We start from the raw sequence: 22,149 nt of genomic DNA, 5'->3' as shown, positions 1-22,149 counted from the left end.
CTCCTCCACTGCCTTTGGACACATTCCCCAGCCCCCCAGCCTGTGAGAGGCACGGACACGTACACAGGTTGCCTAGAAGCGCACAGCTTGACTCGAAGCACACAGCTTGACTAGAAGCACACAGAACACATCTCAGCAGAGGACAGACAGGCCATGGTGGCAGCAGAGGGCACAGGGGTCACTTCTGTGCAGCTGTCACTTCTGTCACCTGGAGGGCCAGGAACAGTCCTCCCTGGTCCCTCTTTTCCGTGAAGAGTGAGCCCAGCTGAGGACGTGTCCTCTCAGCAGCTCCTGAGGATAGCCCCTAAGCCACGCAAGGTCAGCAGTGACCGCACTCTGGGACCATGGAGGCCAGGCTAACCCACAGCAGTACAGCTTTGTGGGGAGACCTGCAACAGGGAGAAGCTCAGGCTACAGAGGGATAAGGGTTCTGAGGTGCCCTGGGCACCCTGGTAAGTGGCTTCCAAGGGGCTGGGCTCTCAGGGACCTTCTAGTCCTCTAGGGGCACAGGAAGGACCTCGGTGTATGCAAGGGGTGAGGGCAGCTGCTTCCCGTGTCCCTAGCCCCTTGCTGCTCCTGGCCCTATGGTCTTCATGTGGGGCCACAGCACTGGGAACAGCAGTGAGGCAGGGAGGTGGGGCAGTGGGGCTTCCAAGCACTTCAGGAGAAGGTGACATCAGTGCGGACCAGGGACCAGCTGACTCAGGTCCCGTCCTGATCAAGAACCGCTGTGGTGGACCAGTGAGTTCAGACAATAGTGGTGCGCCACACTCTGTGCCAGATTCGAGCCCATTTATTATAGCCGGCGGCCGAGGGGGGCGGGTGCCCTAGAAAGTTTCCTGGGCAATGGGAAGCAATTTGATTTCTCCTTTTAAATCATGCTTTCAGTTGGGGAGGGCTCAGGGGAGAGCAAGAGGAATCTTACAGAAGCAGAAACATGCCAGGCTAGTGGGGGGTACAAGGAAGTTTCACACACACCAGGTGAGCTACAGAACATCCTGCAACAGCAGCAAGTTTACTGCCAGGCAGGATGTGGGGGTTGGGGATGCTTTGTTCATGTGCAAGCACTATGTATGATTCCCTGCTCGTGACACTATTAGGTTGCAACTAAGATGTCTGGAAACATCCCCCCCACCCCGAGCCTATCGCTTAGATGTTTGCAGTCCAGTGAATGTGTTGCCACAGATTTCCCCCGTTGCATATTCTTGGATGTTAGGGCTAGACTGACAAGACTTCCTGGGAACTCTAGGCCTAGGAGGGAAGGACATGCTGGGAGTTGCAGTCCCTTGGATGGGAATATGTGGCTGGGAGCCTCTGCTGCCCCTCCCTCCTGGGAGCTTCCCTCCTGGGCATGAGGGCCCTGTGCAGGTGACAGGCTCGCTGGCCCTCTTGCTGCTAAGGAGAGATGACTGGCCATGACCTGTCCAGGATGATGACATTTCCTCTGCACCCCCATCGTATTCCTAGTCCAAATGCAGAGGCTTCACCTGGGTCCTGAAGTTCAGCCCCGGGAGTTCCTGGCTCTGCACCAGCAGGAAGGTGGCCGTCTCCTCCTTGTACTGCATTCTCCTTACCGGACCATGACATTTATTGAGTTGAATCCCATTTCAGCCATAATGCTTAGTATGCTACCTTATTGAGGGTAGAGCGTAGCTCAGGGGGAGTGCAGGCAGTACACCCCGGAGCTACCTGTGCTGCAGCACCTGCTGTAGGGTTGGCCCCGTCCTGCAGTTGGAGTTGATGAGGTTCTCATGAGGTCATTGGCATCCAGGGAGAGAAAACAGGGGCAAGAGTACTTCCTGGAAAGGAGCTTTTGAATTCTATGTGGCATACCCACACAAGGGAGCTTCCCCACTACTAATTTGTATTAAATGACCCCAAAAAGTCAGGGGAAGGCATTCATACCCCCTCCCCAGATAATCTCTGGGTCAGGATATTTCAGTGTACATGGAAACTGGGTCTCCTCCTTCTGGGGAAGTTCCACAGCCTCACATCCAAGGCACTGATCTTTGCTCAGCCTTGCTTGTCTATGGAACAGTTCTCTGATAGGAGGTCCCCCTGCAAGATTCCCTGCTTGTGACAGTATTGGATGGCAACTCTGATGTCTTGACATATCCCCCTCTCTCCAGGCTAGGTCCTCTGGCATCCTTTGGTTCCCACTCCAGAGGATGTGTTGCCACAGGTCTCCCCTCGTCACATACTCTAGGCTGGCAGGGCTACGATTGAAGGACTCACTGTGAACTCCAGGGCTAGGCGGGGAAGACATGCTGGGAGCTGCAGGCCTGTGGATGGGAATGTGTTGCTGGGACCCTCCTGCCATTCTGTCCTCTCCAGGCTAAGTCCTCTGGCATCCTGTGTTTTACAGTCCAGTGAATGTGTTGCCACAAGTTTTCCCCCATTGCGTACTCTCAGACATATCCGGGATGATGACATTGAATCCGCCTCTCCATCATCATCCTCGTCCACATGCACAGGCTTCACCTGGGTCCTGAATTCCAGCCCCTGGAGTTCCTGCTTCTGCACCAGCAGGAAGGTGGCCATCTCCTCGTTGTGTTGCTTTCTCCTTATCTGGTTCATGACATTTAGTGGGTTGAATCAGATCCCGGCTCTAAGGATTGAAAATTGCCGTCTTTTGGTTTGTAGGGAGAAGCTGAGGAGGACTGTGTGGTGGTCCACCCCTGAGCTGCCAGTGCTGAAGCACCTGCTGCATTGTTGGCCGCATCCCGCGACTGGAGTTGAGGAGGTTCCTCATGAGGTCTTTGGTATCCAGGTAGACACAGTAGGGGCAAGAGAACTTCCGGGAAGGATCTTATAAATTCAATTTGGCATCCCCATAAAAGGGGAGCTTCCTAGTTACCAATTCCCATAAAATGACCCCAAACATCCAGGTGAGGGCCTTCACATGTCTTGCTCAAGATCATCTCTGGAGCCTAATATTTCTGCATCCTTGGAAACACAGTCTCCTCCTCCCCAGGGAATATGCACAACCTCACCCCTAAGTCACTGATCTAGCCTCTGCTGATGTTTTCTCCTGGGGGATTCATTCCTGGGTAGGAGATGCCAGTGTCAGTGGCAGGCTCACTGGCACCCTTGCTGCTAAGGAGCATTGAAAAAGGCATGACCTGTGCAGGATGATGAAATTTCCTCTGCATCCCCATCATGATCCTAGTGCACATCCACAGGCTTCACCTGGGTCCTGAAGCCTAGCCCCCAGCGTGCCTGGCTCTGTACACGTGGGAAGGTGGGGCTTGGTAGCCCTCTTCCTCCTGGTGGGTGTCTGCTGAGTGGGCTGAGCATCTCTCACTCCTGTGCCTGCTAGAGAGGCCCAGAGTCGGGCAGGGGAGGCCTGGGCGTGGCAGGCCTGAGAACCAGGGCAACAGTGTGGTGTCTGCTGAGCTGGAGACAGGACTGTGGAGAGACACCCCATCCTCCCAAGGGGGAGCTGGGCTGGCTCAGGTGTCATCTCGCCAGAGATACATGTACCAACAACATGGCATTGGTGCCCGGGGGGGAAGATGATGACAACCAGTCATCCAGAGCTTTGGCCACTGGGACCCCGCGAGCAAGTAGCAGCCAGACCTCGGGCCCTGTGTCCGCCTGGAGAATGAATAGTTCAGAGAACACGTGCTGTGAAACCCGGCAGACGAGGCCTTCAACCGGTCCATCTGGCCCTCCCGGACCAGTGGTTCTTCAATGGCCTTGGCAACTACCTTGGAGCAGAGATCCTGTTGCAGCTGAGGATCCCTCCCTTTGAGAAGGCGTGCACAGTCCTGGAGGCCCTGCAGGGACACCAGCCAAGCCCGGAGCTCACTCTGAGCCAGAAGATCAGGGTTAAGCTGCAGAACCTGGACGTGCTGGAACTGTGCCACTCAGTGCCCAAGGAAGTGGTCCAGCTGGGGAGCAAAGGCTATGGGCGGAGCACAGAGAGGAAGTCTTCTCTGCCTTCAGAGCCTGGCTGCAGTGCTATAGCATGCCGGGCATGAGCTCCCTGCTGGACCGGAATGGCCACACCATCTGATTCCAGGGGGATCCTGGGCCCCTGGCCCACAATGGGGCCAGGTCCTGAAAAAAGAAATCCCAGGAAACCAGCCAGCACCTGTGGACGGAATGGAGCACCTTCCACCTCCAATCAAGGCCCCTCCTAAGATGCCAAGGGCCCAGAGACACCTTCCTGAGATGACTGCAGCCCGGCAGCCTGAGAGGTCAGGGGCGTGGCCTTGACAGGGATATTGGTACCTGGCCTCTTCCTGACTCTCTGCTTCCCAGGTGCTAGGAGGTGAGGGGCTTCCTCCTCCAACACTCCTGCCACGAAGTGCTGTGCTGCCCCAAGCGCACAGTGACCCTGGACAGAAACCTCTGCTGATGAATGTCAGGTGTCCTGCCACAGCCTGGAAAGCTATGAACACAGCCCTCTTGGTGCCAATGCTGCCTCTCCTGGTTTGATGCCCTAGCCTGTCTTCCTCGCTAGATGACAGCACGACTGAGAGCTTGGGGGATCCAGACTGGAATCCCAGCTCTACCCTGCTCTGGCTGTGGAAATCTCGGACTTCACTTTATCCCTCCATAATTCACGCTCCTCGTGCATAAAATCCCTGAGATCCTGACAGCAGGAAGAGGAAGAGCAGCACTGGGCACTGAGCACTCTCCGAGGATCACAAGTGTCACTGTGCTGAAGCTCTGCTGACTGTGCTGGTCACACGGCAGAGCTGTTTCTGGGTATTGGCACTGGATCGATCCTCAGCCAGCTGCTCTGGGGCAGAAGCTGCCTCAACTTGATCCCTTGCCTGTCTCCATGTTCTTCAATCCTGTGGCTCCCTCTTGCTGTCACACGCAGAAGCCCTCAGCATTGGCCCTGCACCACTGGTGTCTGTAGTGCCTGAACCATTGTCCTGGCTCTGAGTGTCCCCAACATCTGTGCCATGAACAAATCTCTACAGTGCTGATGGTGCATGGGGAAAAGACAGGCCGAGTTTGAGAGAAGTCCTGGAAGCAGACTGCCTTGGGCTGGGGCCAACCGTGTCCTCAGTGACAGAGGAGGAGGTGGGGAGGCCACAGAGATGTTAGCTATGGGGCTCAGGGCCTAGGACCAGGTCCGTTGGGCTGTGCTGATGTCTGGCCCAGGATGCTCCGTGGGTGGAACTGGGATGATGTGGAGACGCTGTCACACACCTGTCTGGTGACTGGGCAGGGGCATCTCCTACCATGAACTCAGTGGACAGAGGATCAGTGTGGCCTCTGCATATTCCTGGGCTGCTCACGGCATGGCCGAGTCTAGGCTTCTGCATGGGGGCCGGGGGAACAGCACAGTGTCCCCATCCACAGAACAGGCAGTACTGCTTCTCTTCACCTGGGCTCAATGTCCTTCCAGTGCCAACTCGGCGGCTTCTTGATGGAAGCCCTCACATGCGGACATGCCAGGAGGTGAGCAGAGAGAAGCTCCAGGCCATGGAGGTCTGTGGGATAAAGTCACAGCTGTGCTCAACAAAGCCCACGCTCATCCGGCCCCCACATCTACCTGCACCCAGTTGGGAGGCTGTGGTCTGGGGGCTCCAAGGTGCCCGGCACTCCCTGGTCCTAGGGGAGCCTCCCTGGGGCACAGGGACACAAGTCAGGGAATCCCCCTCCTGCTGCTGCTCTGTCTTCCTCCCACTGAATCTCAGCTCCTGATGCCCACACAGCCTTCTGTGCTGCACACCCCCCTCCCTCCCACAGGATGCATGGGTGTCCTTGACCTCTCCTTTCCCTCCAGCTCCCTAGACAGGGCTGCAGGGTGACTCACCATGGCTTCCTCCTTCGTGGCTGATCCCCCATGAGCAGGATCGCCACGTCTACGGAGTCACTTCTCAAGGATCTGTACTAAAAATGCAAGGAGATGTGTGAAATGGACACATAGCAGACATGTGGAAACATCAGATGCTATTGTTGGCTGTGGTCACCCCCACCCTCCTCTGCAGTAGACCCCACAGCAAGTCCTCCTGTCCATCTGAGACTCTTCCCTATGACCATGACCCCTCCATCCCTCTGCCTTCCTCTCCTCCCTGACAATTGAAAAGACATCATCAGGACACAGCCCACTCACAGGAAGCTCTTGAACCTCCCTCCCTCCTTGAGGGTTGTCTGGGTCTCTGCTGGGTACTACTTACATTGGGGCCACCTTGTGTCGATGGTGCCCTGAGGGTGGCAGGCAGCAGCAGCACAGGGCTCTCAGGCAGCCTCTGATGGTCCTCTTCAGAGCCTTCCAGCATCGCCTCCCTCTGCTGCTAGGGGTGGAAGTGGGGCTGGAGCTAGAGCAGGAAGCCCCAGGGCCAGGCTGGCAGAACACCCTGGGAGCAGCAGGGATAGGCTGGCAGGACATGCCAGGAGTTGGGGTCCTGGGGATGGGAATGGGTGGCTGGGGGTCTCCGCTGCCCTGCCTTCCTGGGGGCTTCACCCCAGGAAATAAGAGGCCCGTGCAGGTGACAGGTGTGCTGGCACTCCTCCGGGGGATGTGAGATGAGGGTGCAGGAGCTGTTGAGGGTGACGCTGTTTCCTCTTTAGCTGTATCCTCATCCTCAGGGTGCATACACATTGTTCACACAGATCCTTAAGTGCGGCCCCTGGAGTGCCTGGCTCTGCAACAGCAGGAATGTGGCCATCTCTTTGTTGCATGCCTTTCTCCTCACTGAGTCAATGACCTTCAGCGGGTTAAATCCCATCCTGTCCATCAGGTGGAGGAGTTGCATTTTGACAGGGACAAGGAGCTCAGGAGGACTGGGGGGTGGGACACCTTGGAGCCACTGGTGCTGTAGCACCTCCTGCACTGTTGGCCACATCCTGGGGTTGGAGTCCAGGAGGTTCCTGATGAGATCTTGTGGATCCTGGGAGATGGACTGGGGGCAAGAGCACCTCCCAGATAGCATAGCTCAGATTATCTGCTTTATCCCCATTAAAGGGGAGCTCCCCGTGAGCACTTCGTATAAAAATGATGCCAAGGGCCCAAACATCCAGGGGAGAGCCTTCATACCTCCCACGCAAGAGCCACTCTGGGGCACAGTACTTCAGAGTGCCAGGAACCCCGGCCACCTCCTGCCCAGGGAGGAACCGGAGCCCCGCCCCAAAGTCACAGATTTTGGCATGATCTTGGTAGTCAATTAAAACATTTGGTGGTATAGCCCTGAGCCGCCCGTGTTGTGGCACCTACTGTAGGGTTGCCCACATCCTGGGTCTGGAGATAATGAGGTTCTTCGTGAGATTTTTGGCATCCAGGGAGCGAGAATAGGGGCAAGATAACCTCCTGGATAGGATGTTTTTTATTTTTATGTGGTATCCCCATCAAAGGGGAGCTGCCCCGTGAGAAGTTCATAGAGGATGATGCCGAGAGCCTTCATACCTACCATGCAAGAGCCGCTCTGGGGCACAGTATTTCAGAGTGCCAGGAACCCCAGCTACCTCCTTCCCAGGGAGGAACGGGAACCCCACCCCAAAGTCACAGATTTTGGCATGACCTTGGGAGTTGATCAAAACATTGTGGGGTTTGAGGTCCCCGTGTACAATTCCCTGGGCATGACAATAATCCACGGCTCCCATGATATCCCAAAATATCCCTCGGGCCTCCTCCTCCGGCAGCCTGTGGTTTTCAGTCCTGAGGATCCGTTGCTGCAGGTTTCCCCCCCGTCACATACTCTAGGACCAGGTATACTTTGTCCTCAGTTTCAATGACCTCCAGTAGCTGTACGATGTTAGGGTACTGAAGGTCCTTCAGGATCCCCACCTCCGATGTAATGCAGGCTGCTGGCATCGTTGCCTTCTCTAACTCCTTCACAGCGACCAGCATCCCCGTGCCACAGGAAGATCCTACCAAAGCTGCCTTGGGCAAAGGGGCCCAGCACCTCATAGTTTTCCTGGAGGTGGTGACTGCTGGAGCTGGTCGTGAGGCCCAGCCAAGATGTTCCCTCACGACACGCACCACCCACACTACACATCTCGATGGAAACAGAAGCTCCACTCTCCACACCACCAACCCGATCACCAAATCACCGCCAACACTCGCCGTCCGACTCCTACGTCACCCACAAGCGATCCACCTGAGCCTCGGCCTTATATAGCTAACAACTGTGACCTCACACTGGCTCCTGTGAGGTAGCGTTACCAATGGGCCCAGGCAGATCTGGCCACACCCCCCAGGGCCACCTCACTCTTGCCCACAAAGACCCTTTGTTTGTCATAAAAAAGGTTACACAGTCCTTGCTTGTGTGGGTTATGGAGATCGACACGTAAGTTTTGAAAAATGAAAATCCGTAGGATGCTCCAAAATCCTTTTCCTTTCTGCTCTGAGAATCTGTGATACCTTTTGTTTTTAGAGATCTCATGATGTCTATGCTCAACATATCCAATTCCTTTTTCTTTAAATTCTTACTGGTCTCAGAGTGATGCTACAATTTCATTGCCATTAGAATAATGTAATGTTCTATTTATGAAACCTGTCGAGGCACATTAATGCCTATGAAGCTGGCAGGAAGATACCTATCATAATCACTTCCCCCCAAAGACAAGAGCAAGAGACTGGGATGCAGGGTCAAAAGCTGATTCCAGCCAGCTTCTGCACAGAGCAGCATGCCACAGGGTGCATGAGGCTCAGGTCGAAACAAGGTTTCCTTTGACTCACAGTGTGAATGGTGTCACCCACAGGTGCTTTGGGGGAAAGTGGTCACCTCAGGACAGCTGGGAAGCAAAGAGAAAGAAAGCGGGGGCTGGGGTCCCATTGTCTCCCCCAAGGACGTGCCCCCATTGACCTGCTTCCCCTAGCTAGGCTCCACCTCCTAAAGGCTCCCCCACCTCCCATCAGCTGGGATTTTACCAAGCTTTGGCCACCTGGGGCCCTTTAGGATCCAAATTTGGGTTGGCAGGCTGGGGAGATTTGGCTAGGGAGGGACATGAAGCGGGTTGGGGGCACAAACCCCAGGGATCACAGGCAGTCTTGGGGAGCTAACAGGCAGAAAGGGGCAGTGTCTCTTCTCAGCCCCCTCTGAACCTCCAAACACCCCAGGGGCTGGTCAGAAAGCGATTTCCAGCTCTCAGGGCACCATACCCCCCCACCCCACCCCACCCCCCCGAGCACCAAGGAGCAGAGCCCACCCCCACCCTGCACCAAGGGAGTGAGCCACTTGGGCTCCAGCAGCACCCCCCACCACAGCTGTGCCATTACTTGGATCCACACTGCAGAGTTGCAGGGGTCATAAAGAACATTGTTTTGAGCTCCAGATGACAGAGCAGAAGTGAACATCAGAGAGGGCCTCTCTGAGGCTCCTTGATGAAAGTTAAGGCCCACTGGAAAAGTGAGTCCGAAAGAATATCCCTGCAATATGGGCACACCAGACCACCTTAGTTGGGGGAGCAGTGGTGTGGACCAGAGCAGTGTGACTGCAAGCAGATCCCAGCCAGGGCTCCGCCCCGCCCCCATAGGCTGGGGCACACTGGCCCAAGCCAAGCGCACCTGGAAAAGACCTGCACAGGTGCACAAGCAACAGCCAGAGGCTCACCCTAATACCACTGATATGTGCATGAGACCCTAGCCAGAAGCTTGCTCACACAACAGGAACTGGGGTACAAAGCCCCCAGCCAAAGGCCCTCCCAGACAACAGGTACATAGGGGCCTTAGCCAGAGGCACACCTAGATACCACCCTAAGTGTACACAGGCCCCAGCCAGAAGCCCACCCAGATAACAGGTCAGCTCAGAGATCCAGAAGGCCGCCACTGAACCCAGGAATTAGTGTGCTGGTGGGCAGCCAGGAAAAGGCAGCTCAGTGGCTTGCTGAGAATTGAAAACCACTGGGTGAGCAAAAAGTTGCCTCAACAAGGGCACAGCAGGCTGCATCTGTTGAAATGAGAAGACTCGTAAATAAGTCTCAAAACCAGACTTCCAGATCACCTAAGGCAACCCCAAAGGGCAACAAGATGGAATAATCTGATACTCAACCACCTGGACTCCCTGAACTGGCAACAAAAGAGAATCTGGAAGAAAAAAAAACAGAGAGAGAGAGAGAGAGATTTCCAGGCCAGACCCCTGCAACTGTGATTCAGACAACTTGGGGTGCCCAGCAGTGCACACTGAAGGGGTTCTGGTTTGGGGCTGCATGGCGTGTTGCTAGGCCATAGCAGTTACCTCTAGAATCCTGGCTGGCCCTCTGGCCCATGGGCTGCTGGTAGCCTATTGTCTGTTCCCACAGGCATCGAGGGCCACGGATGGCACAGTAGCCTGGCAGCAGAACACTGGGCACATTGCCCCTCAGTGGCAACTGTGAGTCACTGAGCCTGTCACAGGGCTGGCTGGGGACTTGGTCTCAGTCTCTAGCCTGGGCCTATCTTTGTGCAGGGACCCCTGCCCACCAGGGCTCTCCTGGCTCCTCAGCACCTCTGACCTTCTGCCAACACAGCACCGATGGCCGAGGGGTGTGTCTGTGTTCCCTAGAGGCTTGGGCAGGGGGACCCTGGGGACAGGGCAGGCCATGCAGACAGGACACTGAGCCCCAACAAGCTGTGAAGAGTCTTTAAGACAGAGCGGAGTGGCCGCTGGGCCAGGACTGAAGGGCCTTCCCCTGGCTCCATACTTGTGCATCCCTCACTGAACCCTCACCCGAGCTCTCCCCAAGCTGGAGTGTCGAATCCACAGCTACTGTTCTAGAACCTTCTCTGGCTCTCATTGGCCCCAGAGCCTGCCTAGTTTTACAGTTGCCCCTTCCTAGGATACATCAGAATAGACCGCTGAGTGTTCCGGTCTCAACAGCAGTTCTGCCTGCGGGACACCTAAGGCCCCTCATTCTCTCCGGAAGCTTTCAGTCCTCAGTCCCATCTGCTGCACAGGGTGGGACCTTGACAGTGGCAACATCAAGTCTCACCAGAGTTAGAGGCCACTCTGGTAGTGAGACTCTTAAGGGCTGCCCCGCTGGATGGTGTCCTAGTAGATTTTGGCCCGTCGACCTTAGAAGCCCCCAACCCACACTGTGGCTTTGGGACCTGTGCAGGGGTAGCTGTTCTTCCTGGGGACTGAACCGACCAAGCCTGCTTCCCCTCGCGGACATCGCGCAGCGCCCTCATCCTAGGTCCTCTTGGCAGCCCTCACCCTACAGGTACCACCTCTTCCAGAAAGGTCCTGGCCCCCGGCCCCGAATCCTCCCTCAACGACTTCGAAGAAAACGACGGCGGTGCGAAGATTTAAACAATTTATTGCGCCCTGCAGACCCAAGGGATGGAGGGAGGCGCCGCGCAGCACCGCGCACAGCCCGATTGTTTGTCGCTGGTCGCTCACTCAGAAGCCGGGAGCAGGGCCAGGCGGCAGCCACATCCCCACCAACCAAACGCCCCGCCCGGGAGGCAGGCGCGGCCTCGGCCATTGGCGCCCAGGGTACGGTAACCATGGCGACGGCCGTCGCCAAGGGCGAGAGCCAATGGAGGCATGGCCAGAGCTGTTTCAAAAATCTAAAGCAAACAACAAAAACGCTGTCGTTGGGGGAGGGGAGAAGGCGGGCGCGCGGGGGGGGGGGGGGGTTCGGGCCAGGCCGGCGTGCGATTCGAACACGCATGGGTGGAGGGGCCGAGAGGCTGAGGGGGCGGTCACTTGCGCCCCTTGGGCACTTTGGGCACGCTGGGCTTGGCCGCTTTCTTCACCTTCTTGCCCGCGGCAGCCGCTGCCTTCGTAGCCTTGCCCCCTTTGTCTTTGGCGGCGCCCGCCTTGCACGCGCACTTGCCGGGCTTCCTGTCCGCGCGCCGCGCCCCGCTCCCACCCGGGGCCGGGGCCGGCATCCGGGCCTTGCGAGCAGCGGGCGGCAGCGCAGGGGTGGCCGTAGAGGTCCCGCGCCGCTCCCCGCCACCCTCTAGCTTCTTGCGATTGAGCTTGAACGAGCCGTTGGCGCCCGTACCCTTCACCTGCAGCAGCGTGTCGTTCTGCACCAGCGCCTTGATCGAGTACTTCAGGTACGTGCGCCCATTCTGCTGGTCGAACCAGGCAACCTTGCGGGCCTCCGCGTAGATCCGGGCCAGCGATGAGCCACCGCGCTCGCCCAGCCTGCGGATCGTCTCCACAACCAGCTGGCTGTACTTGCCCGGCTGGTTCTTCTTGCTGCTCTTCCGCTTCTTGGCCGCGGCCGGCGCTGCCGCCTTCCGGGCCGGCCCGTCAGCCGAGGTGAGTGGTAGGGCCTTCTCGAGTTCTACCGACATGGTAGCGAGAGGATTGGTGGCGGGCGGCGCGTGGAAGCCGGGGGGCCGCGCCGGGAAGAGGAAGGCCAGGGGCCGCGGCGGCGCCGGGGGACTGGGGGCGCGCGGCGGCTCCGGGCGGGAGCGGCCGCGGCCGGGGCTAGGGCCGGGCGGCAGGGCTGGGCGGGGTCGGGCGGCGCGGCAAGCGGGAAACAGGACGCGATCCCGGCCGAGTGAGGGGTCCGGGCCGAGCGCGCACAGCCGAAGTCACCACTGCCGTTAGAGCTCGCTGGGAATGCGAGCCGCGCTCTGGCGATGCGGGCGCCCCGCTCCGCTTTTTATTCGTCCACGGCGGACCGCGTTGAGAACAACAACAGCCTGGTCCGGGGGCCGGCGCCAACTTGTGCTTCCTGGAGTCCCTTCCCGGGCCGCAGGCTCCACGGGCTGCGCCTCCTCGGTGCCGCTGCGCCCTTCGCCGCGCGCCCTGGATGGAACCGAGCCCGCGGCACGGCGGAGGGCCGGCCTACGCCCAGGACCGGCCCGACCGAGGGCTGCGGAGACTTGCGCCCAGGGTTACGGGGGCGCCGGTGGAGAGGGCGCCCCGTTTGGGAGCCGATAACGCGAGCCTCCAGGGAGCTTCCGAATCCCGAAACGGCGCGGACGGCAGCCAAGAGCGCGCCCCAGGCACCCGACCCCTGGCCAAGACTGCGGGGCCCCCGGCCTACCCACCGGACGGGCTTTAATTTGCCCGAACTAACACAGGGCGCGCCCTCGCGTGGTCGGCTGGGTGACGAGCAGGGTGCGGGGTCTTCGCGGGGTTCGCCCTCGGTGGAGGGGACCACGACTGCACTAAGGCGCCCTGTGGGTGCGGCACGGAGACCTTGTGTGGGACTGTATGATTCCAAATTCAATTACTCCCCTAGTCTCTATTGTATTTAAAAATTAATGGTTAAAATGTGCTTGTTAGTTCTGGGACAATAGATAAAATCTGTAGCAAAACAAAGTTCCTAAGTAAATTACTCAACCCCTTGTTTGTCTGGAGAACGAATGTTCCCGGGCCCACTGTCGGTAGAACAATCCATCAGTGTGTCTGCCGACCATCAGTACGTGAGGGTCGTGACCATATGGTCGTGACCATTAGTGTGTGTGTCTGCTGACCGTCAGTACATGACAGTCGACCACTAACCTTTGTTCTTTTTTTTCGTAAATCTACATGTTAAACTCCCCCTCAACCCCCTATAAAACAGCCTCGGACTCTGAGCCAGTGCCTCTCTAAGCTGTTTTGCTTTGGGAGGGCCGTCTGGCCAGACTAATAAAGGTCTGTTTCACTTTCCAACTTGTCCGGTGTGTTCCTTCCCGGGTGTTCGTCGCTGCAGTCAGCTCCTCGGAGCGGTTGGTAAGGCCCTCGGTCTTACACTTGGACGCCACACGGGAGATGGGGACGACCACAGGCGTCTTTCTTAGGACATGGCCTCGCCACTTCCTCATGCTCCAAGAGCCCCATTTTGTGATGGGTCAGTGGTAGCCACCATCCGTCCCTCCAAAGCCACCGGGGGCCCGCGGTGGGCAAGTGTGGAGTTGCGGGGGTTGAGGGGCTCTTAGTTGCCGAGCGCGCCCTCCGCCTCTCGTCCACGCGGGAAGAAGAGCGGTGAAGGGAGCTGGCCATCAGGCCTCCTGGGATCATGCAAGTCCGGGGCCCTTGAGGTCTGTTGGTTCCAGCACTGGGTCAGGGGCGTTGCCCTCCACTTCGGGAAGCTGAGAGGAGATCCTTCTGGACAAATGAACTTAGGGTGCAGTACTACAGGGAGGCCTTGGCAGGGGTGCCAGTCGCACCATCTCCTGTATGATTGAGGGGCAGGGCAGGCTCCCAGTGTCCCTTTAGCCTTGTTGGGGAGCCTCAGGGCTTGACTTCCAGTAAACCATTCTTGATAGGGAATCCTGGTCCTGGGGCGAGGGAAGCGCTTCTACAGGCAGGGAAAGCAAGTGAGGCCGCCAAAGAGGGTGGGTAGGCACACTGGGGGCCCTCTGATGAGCCCTGGCACCCCTCCTCAGTTGCCCCCTCAGAGATGGGTGAGGCTGCCTGGGAGGCAGCCAGCAGCAGGATCTGTTTGGTTATAGAGGAGTCTGCACCCAGGGCTCTTGTCTAGGAAGCAGGACCATGGGGCGGGCCCTGTGCGGAGAGGCAGGGGAACTTGGGGGCCTCAGGCCCCAAGCCAGGGGGACCAGAGACCATCTGGATTTCCCAACAGCCAGGGAATGGACCCTGGAGCTGGCACTTGGGAGCAGAAAGGGTCTTGAGAGGCTTCACAGCTGGCAAAGAGTCCTGAAAACACAGGGTTTTTCTGGGCCAGTCGTCACGGGGGCTGCAGGGCAGGAGAGGCCAGGGCTGGGCCCACGGAGCTGTGGTTCCAGGGCACAGTTGCCATGCAGTGCTGGGCGAAGTGGAGCCACCTTCCCCCAGGGAGGTGACCGTGGTGGACACATCTGAGTGTCCCAGGGTGTCGAGAGATGTGCTTGGAACACTGTCATACAGACTGAAATGTGTCCAGCCACCACAGGGAGAGGGGGTGGCTGGAAATGTGAGTGCAGAGGCTTTGCAGTCCTCTGTCCAGGATACACTCCCCGGCCACCGCTGGGTCAAAAAGGGCCACATTTTTCCACACTCTAGCAGGGGGCACCCTGCTGGAGACTGAGGAACAAAGGTCAGAGAGGAAAGAGAAGCCTGGTGTGGCTTGTGGCTTGGAAGTGAGGAATTTCAAGCCAGATGGGCTGGCCCTTCACCGTCATGCTCGCGTGGCCGTGCTGCCATGTGACCCCAGCTGGACCCTGTTCCACCTAGAGGTTTACAAAACCTAGAAGATCCCAAGAAGGAAAACCAGGACTCCTGTTAGCAGAAGAGCATCCTGGGAAAGTTACACAGGCCTGTCTCCCATTAGTACCCTCAGTCCAAGGCATGGATGTTTTTCTTAACGAATGTCCTTAATGTTGCTTTTCAGAAGTAATGCCCCACAAACTACCCTGAGGAGCATTCGTGGGTGACACAGGGACAGCCTGACTTCATTACAATACCGGCATCTCTGCCATTGTTCCTGGCTCGCTCAGAAGTGTGGAGTCTGTTCGGATGATGCCTGTGCACCAGGTCCCTTGTTCTACAAGTGAGGACACCTTTGGATCGGTGTGACCCAGGGTCTAATGACAACTTCAGACAGATGTCCTGAGATTCCCTGAAGCTGTCTGAAGATTGGGCCGAGGGACCCAGCCTCCAGCCCCCCTCAGTGAGGAGAAAGAGAGGACACAGTGGGGCAGGAGACACATGCAGGCAGCATGGCCCCAGCTTTGGTGGCCACGCTAGCTTTGTGGCTCAGGGCCCAGGGGCACTGCCTTTGGGATTTGGGAGCTGAGTAGTCTCATCCCTCTGGTATCATTCTGCACATGGCGACATTGAGGCCTGAGGGAGGCAGGGGGGGACCATAACTTGGGCTGGGGTCCTGCCAGCCTTCAGGGACATTGAACACCACACTGCTGATAGCCTCATCCCGTGCCATCCCAAGGGACCCAGAAGAAAAAAGCATACAGAAGTGCCCCAGGCATAGCCCAGACCAGCACCAGAGGTGCCCCTGTGCCAGGCCAGCCAGTTGGGGACAATGGGGGCGCTGTGGCTGGGGCCTTTTCTGCTGAGCCTGGGACTTTGACACTATCCATGGGCCAATGACTGAGAGAGGGTGACTCCTGGTACCAGCTGCTTCCTCCCATGGGCATTGGGATGCTGCGAACTGTCACCACATGTTTTGACCAAAGACGTGGATCCATGCCCCTACTTTCTGTCCTCTGATCTCTCCTCCAGCCCAGTGATTCTTGCCTGCCCACTCCAAGCCACTCCCCTTATCCCTCCCTGCCACCTGCTGCCCACTCTCCCCATGCCACCCCCGCATCCCTGCCCCCACCCCATAGCCTCTGCACCCATGTCCATGGCGGGGGTGCAGTTGGCTCCTCCAGTGCCTAAGGTGCTTCTGAGACTCAGGTGGACCCAGCTTGTCTTTCTTCAGCCACCTGAACCCATTTGTCTGTGACTCACCTGCTGTCACTTGCACTCTGCACAGGCCCTGCCCTTGACCTCAGTGGCCCTGCCTGCACCCTGTGTGGTGTGCAGGTGGCCAGGACACACACCACTCTCAGGAACAAGGCTGGGTCTTCCCTGCTCTCTGTTGTGCCCCCAACACTGGGCTGTGTGGATGAGTGACAAGTGCGTGGTCACACCTCTGACCCGCACCCAGCCTGGCCTCCGGCAGCAGGCTTATTTTACCAGCATTTCTTTAAGGTCATGACTGAGGTACAACAGTAACTCTCCAAGGGCCTGGGATTTAGCTCAGTGTTTCCAGCGCCTGCCTTGAAAGTGCAAGGTCCTGAGTTCAGTCCCCGGTACCAAAAAAAAACTCTCCACCTTGAAGCTATAGGAACTACAAGGGGCATCAGGACATGATCTAATTGCTGGTCCTGTTTCCCCCCATCCCAATAGAACATCAAAACTCCCTTTTTGTGCAAATACATACATGTATTATTTTCCTATTGATTTTTTTTGGGGGGGGTACTGGGGATCGAACTCAGGACCTTGCGCTTGCAAGGCAGGCAGTGGGACCACTGAGCTAAATCCCCAGCCCTTATATGTATTATTTTAACCTTCATCACTATCCCTAGCTAGCCTATACACATTTTGCTAATTCTACTTGGAAGGACTGGGGCTTGTTGTTGTTGTTGTTGTTGTTATTTATTTATTTATTTATTTAATTGTTGGGGTTTGTTTGGGTTTGTTTTGGTACAGGGGATCGAACTCGGGTCCTTGTGCTTGCGCAGCAGGCGGCGAAACTACTGAGCTAAATCCCCGGCCCATTGCTTTGTTTTTTGAGACAGTCTCACTAGGTAGTTCAGGCTGGTCTCGAACTCACTACGTATTCCAGGCTGGGCGCAAAATCTAGTGATCATCCTGCCCCAGCCTCCCAGGTGCTGACGGATGTTTTTTCTCCCAGTTGCTGCAGTCCTCTCTTGGATTCACCTGCTGTTGTCCTGCAGTGTTATCAATAAACTCTTCCCTCTCTGTCCCTTGACGATTGGTGAGCTCTTTCTACCCACAGCACCAGCCCCTGCCCATCTGCCTCCCCCATCGCACTCACAAACCCCCTTGCGCCCGACTCAACCTCTACCCCGTTTTTTTTTTTGGTATCGGGGATCGAACTCAGGACCTTGCACTTGCAAGTCAGGCACCAGAACCACGGAGCTAAATCCCCAGCCCCTACCCCGCTTTTTTTAACCCTTTTGCTGCCAGCCAGCCATCACCACTGGGATGGGGATCTGAGGGACCCTCCAGTGTCACACTGGGCTTCTGTACTGAAGACATGGCCTCAAGGGAGATGAGGAGCCACCAGAAAGAGACCCAGCCTGGCAGAGAAGGACCCACACGGCGGGTAACAGGGGAGGAAGCCACCTACATCCGCAAGTCCAGGGCCCATGTGCCCCATGGGCTGTTACATCTATGAAGGGGTACGTTGGGGGGCATTGCCCACCGGGCATCTTAAGGCCTGGGCAGGAACCCGAGGGCCATGGGGGACTGAAAGGAGGAGGGGACAGGTCAGGTGCCTTACTGCCACCCCCAGTTCATTCAGGGGGAAGGTACAGGCCTGCCTGTGGGGCAATATCAGTCTTTCTCAGGCTTGAAACAAAAGTGGAGCAGCCTGGCCTGGGTGGGACGAGGGTGGCTGGACTGGGATTCAGATTGGAGTGGACAGGAAGTAGATTCAGTGTAAAGGGGAGCCGGGAAATTCACTGCCTTTAAGATGCAAATGAAATGCATTGCAAACCCTGCAGGGGCCGCTGTTCGAGCTCAGGCCCTGGGCCTCCCTGCATCTGGGCAGCACTTTTGGGGTCTTAGGTGCCCAGAGAGCCCAGGAACACCCTGCCCTTGCCTCAGTGCCCCTGCCTGTGCCCTGTGTGGTCTGCAGGCGACCAGGACACAAAGTGGCCCCTGCCTTGCTTTGCCCTGGAAGTCACCCCTTGGTGGTCGGTGACAGGGTGCCGTTGGGGGCCCTGACATCTTCCCTGGTGCCTGTGTCCCACCTAGAGTCTGTGCCAACTTCTATCACTGCCATCACAATCACCAGCCTTCTGTGGGCTCTTGCAACTGACAGAGTCGCAACAGCTGAAGGATCAACAAACTCCTGGGCCCTTAACCTGTTACTCATTTGATTGTTTTGAGACAGGGTCTCACTTTGTAGTTCAGGCTTCCTAGAACTCACCAGGCAGCCCAGGCTGGCTTAACTTGTTAGCCATTAAATGTACAGTTTGTGTTTTCTGCTGAGGTAATCAGACTTAAGAGCAGTTTCTGGGTTAAAACCTGTGGCTCTGCTCAAGCCCAATAGGTAACTAAAAGGAGAACAAAGCTTGACCTTCATTTTGTAAAATTCTGGGTCAAATTCTTCTCAGTTCCACATGTTAGACATGTTAGACAGGTAGGAACTATGTATCCAAAAGTTGGCGAAACCCGACCTCCCGGCACACACCTGTAATCCCAACACTCTGGGAGACTAAGGCAGGAGGATCACAAACTCAAGCCCAGCCAGGATAGCTCAGTGACTGTGAGATCTGTCCCTTGGGATGTAGCTCAGTGGGAAGGCCCTGGGTTCAATCTCAAGCACAGACAGAAAAAAACAGTCGGCCAAACAAAGCTTATTGGACCTAAATTTACCTAGCCTATCTCAAGAGGCAGGTCACCAAGACAAGAGGAACTAACGTAATCCTCAGGATTCAGAGGGACATTGGATCACCAGCCAGTTCCAGGCCCTTTCCCCTTAGAGGGACTGGACTGTCCTGAACTCGAGTCACCTGGGTCCCGGGACAAGCAGAGCCTCACACGACCTACACAGGCACACAGGCACAAGCATTTCCTGGGGACAAAATCCCCACCTCCAGCCCCTTGATGCCTCCAGAACCAGGAACCAGCACTGAGACAGGGACTAAGCGCCCCTGCCGCCTGGGCACCCCTCAACCTGGGCCCTCCTCTTTCAGGGTAGCCTGCCAGGCTCCACTGAGCCGCTCAGGCCGGCCTGCCCCACTTTCTCTTGCTCTCCCTTGCTAAGGAGCAGCTACATCCTTGTCCTCTCATTTCCCATTCACAGCTCTTCCTGCCAAGCCAAGCTTCCGTTCTGATTTCCATTGTCTCTAATAAAACAAGGACCCGGGACAAGGAGTATTATACACAGATGAGCTAGGTAGAAATATTACAGCCAGTCTGACAGGGCTAGGTCCTCCAGAGGGTCAGGACAGAGGTGAAACACCACAGCTGCACAGGAGACACGTGGGCTGCAAACCAGGCCTCGGATAACAACAGTGGGCCTAGTGAAGCCGAGACAGACATCGGCCACCCCGGTGGGTGACCAGAGACCTCTGGACCCAGCACTTCCTAGGAGAATCTCTTTCTTTCCATCCACGCTTGTTCCGTGACTTGTTTCCCAGTGGGACACCGTTACCTAAGTGGCTGTACTTGGAACCTTATTGGTCAGGGCTGTGGCCCACGTTGTACCCACGTGGTTTCACCCTATAAAACTCCTCTGTAAAGTGGGGTCCCGGGGCTACCCACCCAGGTCCCCCCTGCCCCTCAGGAGCTTTCCTTAGCTATGCCTTCCTACTCTCAACCTCCATTGTTCCTAGGACTCATTCTTTGATTTCTAGAAAACAAGAACTCGGCGTATCATACAGTTAACAGGCTGGGAGATAGAATATTTCATATTTCATCTCTGGTATTTCTTGTAACAGAGGGACTGACCTGGGACTTCAGACACCCTTGAGACCTGGCTTTCTAACTTCATCTCCCACTGGAAGCCCCTGCCAAGGTTCTGTCCCAGGCCCGGCCACCCATCCTTAGCCCCTGGGGTTTGCCTGTGAACCTGGAAGTCCCCTGGCCTGCTGGACCTCCCAGCTCTGGAACTGTACACCACAAAGTTTTGCTCAGGAGTGAGGGGTGGGGGGACTCTCCCTCGAGAACCCCAATGCCAGGAGAGCCATCTTTTGGTGGACCCTGTGGAGCGGAGCCTGGCCTGGCTGCCTCTGGACCACAGCCTGCTCACCATCTCCTTACTTTGGGGCCCAGGGCCTCCTAGGGCCCCCACTGCACCCCTCACCCTCATGAGGCCCTGCCTGGCCCCTGAGGGGCCCTCAGTTTGCCCCCCAGCCTTGCCCCTGCCCACAGGAAGGGGTCCAAGGGTCTTGGCGGGTGAGGTCAGGCCTGTTTCCGGCTACTGACTGTTGAGTCTGACATCTCTGCTCCAGCCCTTAGGGAGCTGAGATGAGATGGAGGTGGAGAGGCCACCTTGGAAGAGGCTCCAGCCGCCAGGGTGACACCTAATGCTGGACAGTGGGGCCAACACCCTGTGTCCACTGGGGCCCAACCACAGTCAAGGGAGTTGCCTGCCTCACCTGCAGACCAAAGAGGAAAGGGAGGAAGCAGCTGAGGCAGGGCAGCCCCTAAAGCAGAGCTGGCAGCGGGCGGTGAGGTGCATCTCCATTTTCTAGGCAAGGAAACTGAGGCTTGAGAGAAACTGGGCAACATCTCCAATGACACCAGCCAGGAACAGGGACACACAACCATTTTAGGGTGCACCCGGCTGCCTGTGGTGCACCCCCCCTTTGCCATCCCTAAGCTAGTCATCTTGACTCCTTTTCACCTAAACTTTCTCCAGCTGAATTTTCTTTCCTGCTAAGATGTCCCCCACCCCAGATCTCGGCCATCTTGAGAAACAGTGGTGGAGACTCTGCTCTGCAGACTTGACTTTTTATTTGTGAAAGAGAAGGAAGACAAAGCAACCCCCACTAAGCAATACTAAAGCTGGCAGAAAATGACCCTCAGAAACATCCCCTCCCTTCCTTCCCTTGTGACCAGGCTGCTCTTTTTGCAAGAGGTGGCCCTGGGGTAGTGATTCAGAGGCATCTTGGGGTGCAATGCCAGGATCCTTGGGGCCTGTTATGTCCACCCCATGCCTTTGAACCCTTTTCCATGAAGAGGTTCAAAGAAGAGGCAGGGCTGTGCCGGGCCTGTGGATTTTTGCTCCAAGTCTGATGCCCAGCTCAGCACTTTTCCCCACAAACCCCTTTCCTGCATCTGTCCAGGTTGCAGGAGGCCAGGGACAGCGCTGGGCAGGTGCAGGGCTTGGAGAAGCCACGGGGTGTGGTTGACACCACCCGCCTCGGAGCTTCTGCTGCTTTAGCATGAGAAGCCTTCGCAGCATGTTGTCCCTCGACAGCGCCCCAGGATCCGCAGCCGGTGGCCAGGACCCCAAGCAGGGCCGAGCACCTCTTAAGCGCCACCAGGCCCCTCTGCGCATGGGCCCCGCACAGTTGCGGTGGCCTCTTGGTGGCCCTGCTGCTGCCACACTTGGCAAACGTTTCTTTGTTACCTCTCTGCCCGACCCGCTCACCCAACTTTCCACCCTGAGCCCCCAGGCCGGCTGCACTGCTGCTCGGCTTCGCGGGCCTGTCCCTGCTTCCCGGCCTCCTGCCGCGTCGTCCCCACAGCGCTCGGGGTTTGCGCCTTCGCCCCTCCGCCGCCCCTCGCCGAGCAGTGGTCGTTTGCCCCAGTGTCACGAGGTCTGGGAACCCGAGCCCCACAGGTCAGAGCCACAGGCGCCCAGGGTGAAGAGTGGGACACAAAAATTAAAGCCAGGTGACACGGGCCTGACGAGGGTCGGATCAGGAAGCGCGGGCAGCGTGGCCGGGCGCCGGCGCCCAGGAAGCGACTCTGTGGCCCGGGGTGAACAACGACCCGGGTGTCTCACAGCTCGGGGTGGGGGCTGGGGCGGGCCTGGAGCACGAGGTTGCTCCCAAGACCCCGGGGAAGGCCGCGGTGGCTCCCGGCGGCCTGGACCAGGGCCCTGCGGTTAAGAGCTGCCCCGCTGCTGTGGCCTCGCCACCCACTACCGCACAGGGACGCTGCCTGA

At 57.3% G+C, this 22,149-nt stretch overlaps 1 protein-coding gene and 2 pseudogenes across 1 annotated transcript; 1 reads left to right on the top strand and 2 right to left on the bottom strand.

The window, feature by feature from the left end:
- Window positions 1-2,870: 2,870 nt before the first annotated feature.
- On the top strand, window positions 2,871-4,221 carry LOC147822384 (endonuclease 8-like 1 pseudogene; annotated as a pseudogene).
- A 2,330-nt stretch (window positions 4,222-6,551) lies between these two features.
- Window positions 6,552-9,068, bottom strand: LOC147822383 (sperm motility kinase 3A-like; annotated as a pseudogene).
- A 2,117-nt stretch (window positions 9,069-11,185) lies between these two features.
- Window positions 11,186-13,497, bottom strand: LOC147822382 (histone H1.10-like). Its single transcript, XM_087196928.1, has one exon. The coding sequence runs from the start codon at window positions 12,191-12,193 to the stop codon at window positions 11,591-11,593; it is 603 nt and encodes a 200-aa protein (XP_087053054.1). The 5' UTR covers window positions 12,194-13,497; the 3' UTR covers window positions 11,186-11,590.
- Between the last annotated feature and the right edge of the window lie 8,652 nt (window positions 13,498-22,149).

The sequence above is a fragment of the Heterocephalus glaber genome, unplaced genomic scaffold (assembly GCF_053883595.1).
Source record: "Heterocephalus glaber isolate CG9 unplaced genomic scaffold, H.glaber_assembly_v1.0 deba00001644, whole genome shotgun sequence".
In the NCBI taxonomy this organism is placed as follows: Eukaryota; Metazoa; Chordata; class Mammalia; order Rodentia; family Bathyergidae; genus Heterocephalus; species Heterocephalus glaber.
Note: the sequence above shows the minus strand (reverse complement) of the source record. Positions and strands in the feature narration are given on the sequence as shown.

Coding starts and splice junctions, on each gene's coding strand:
- LOC147822382 (XM_087196928.1), bottom strand. CDS start 12,193: ATGTCGGTAGAACTCGAGAAGGCCCTACCACTCACCTCGGCTGACGGG.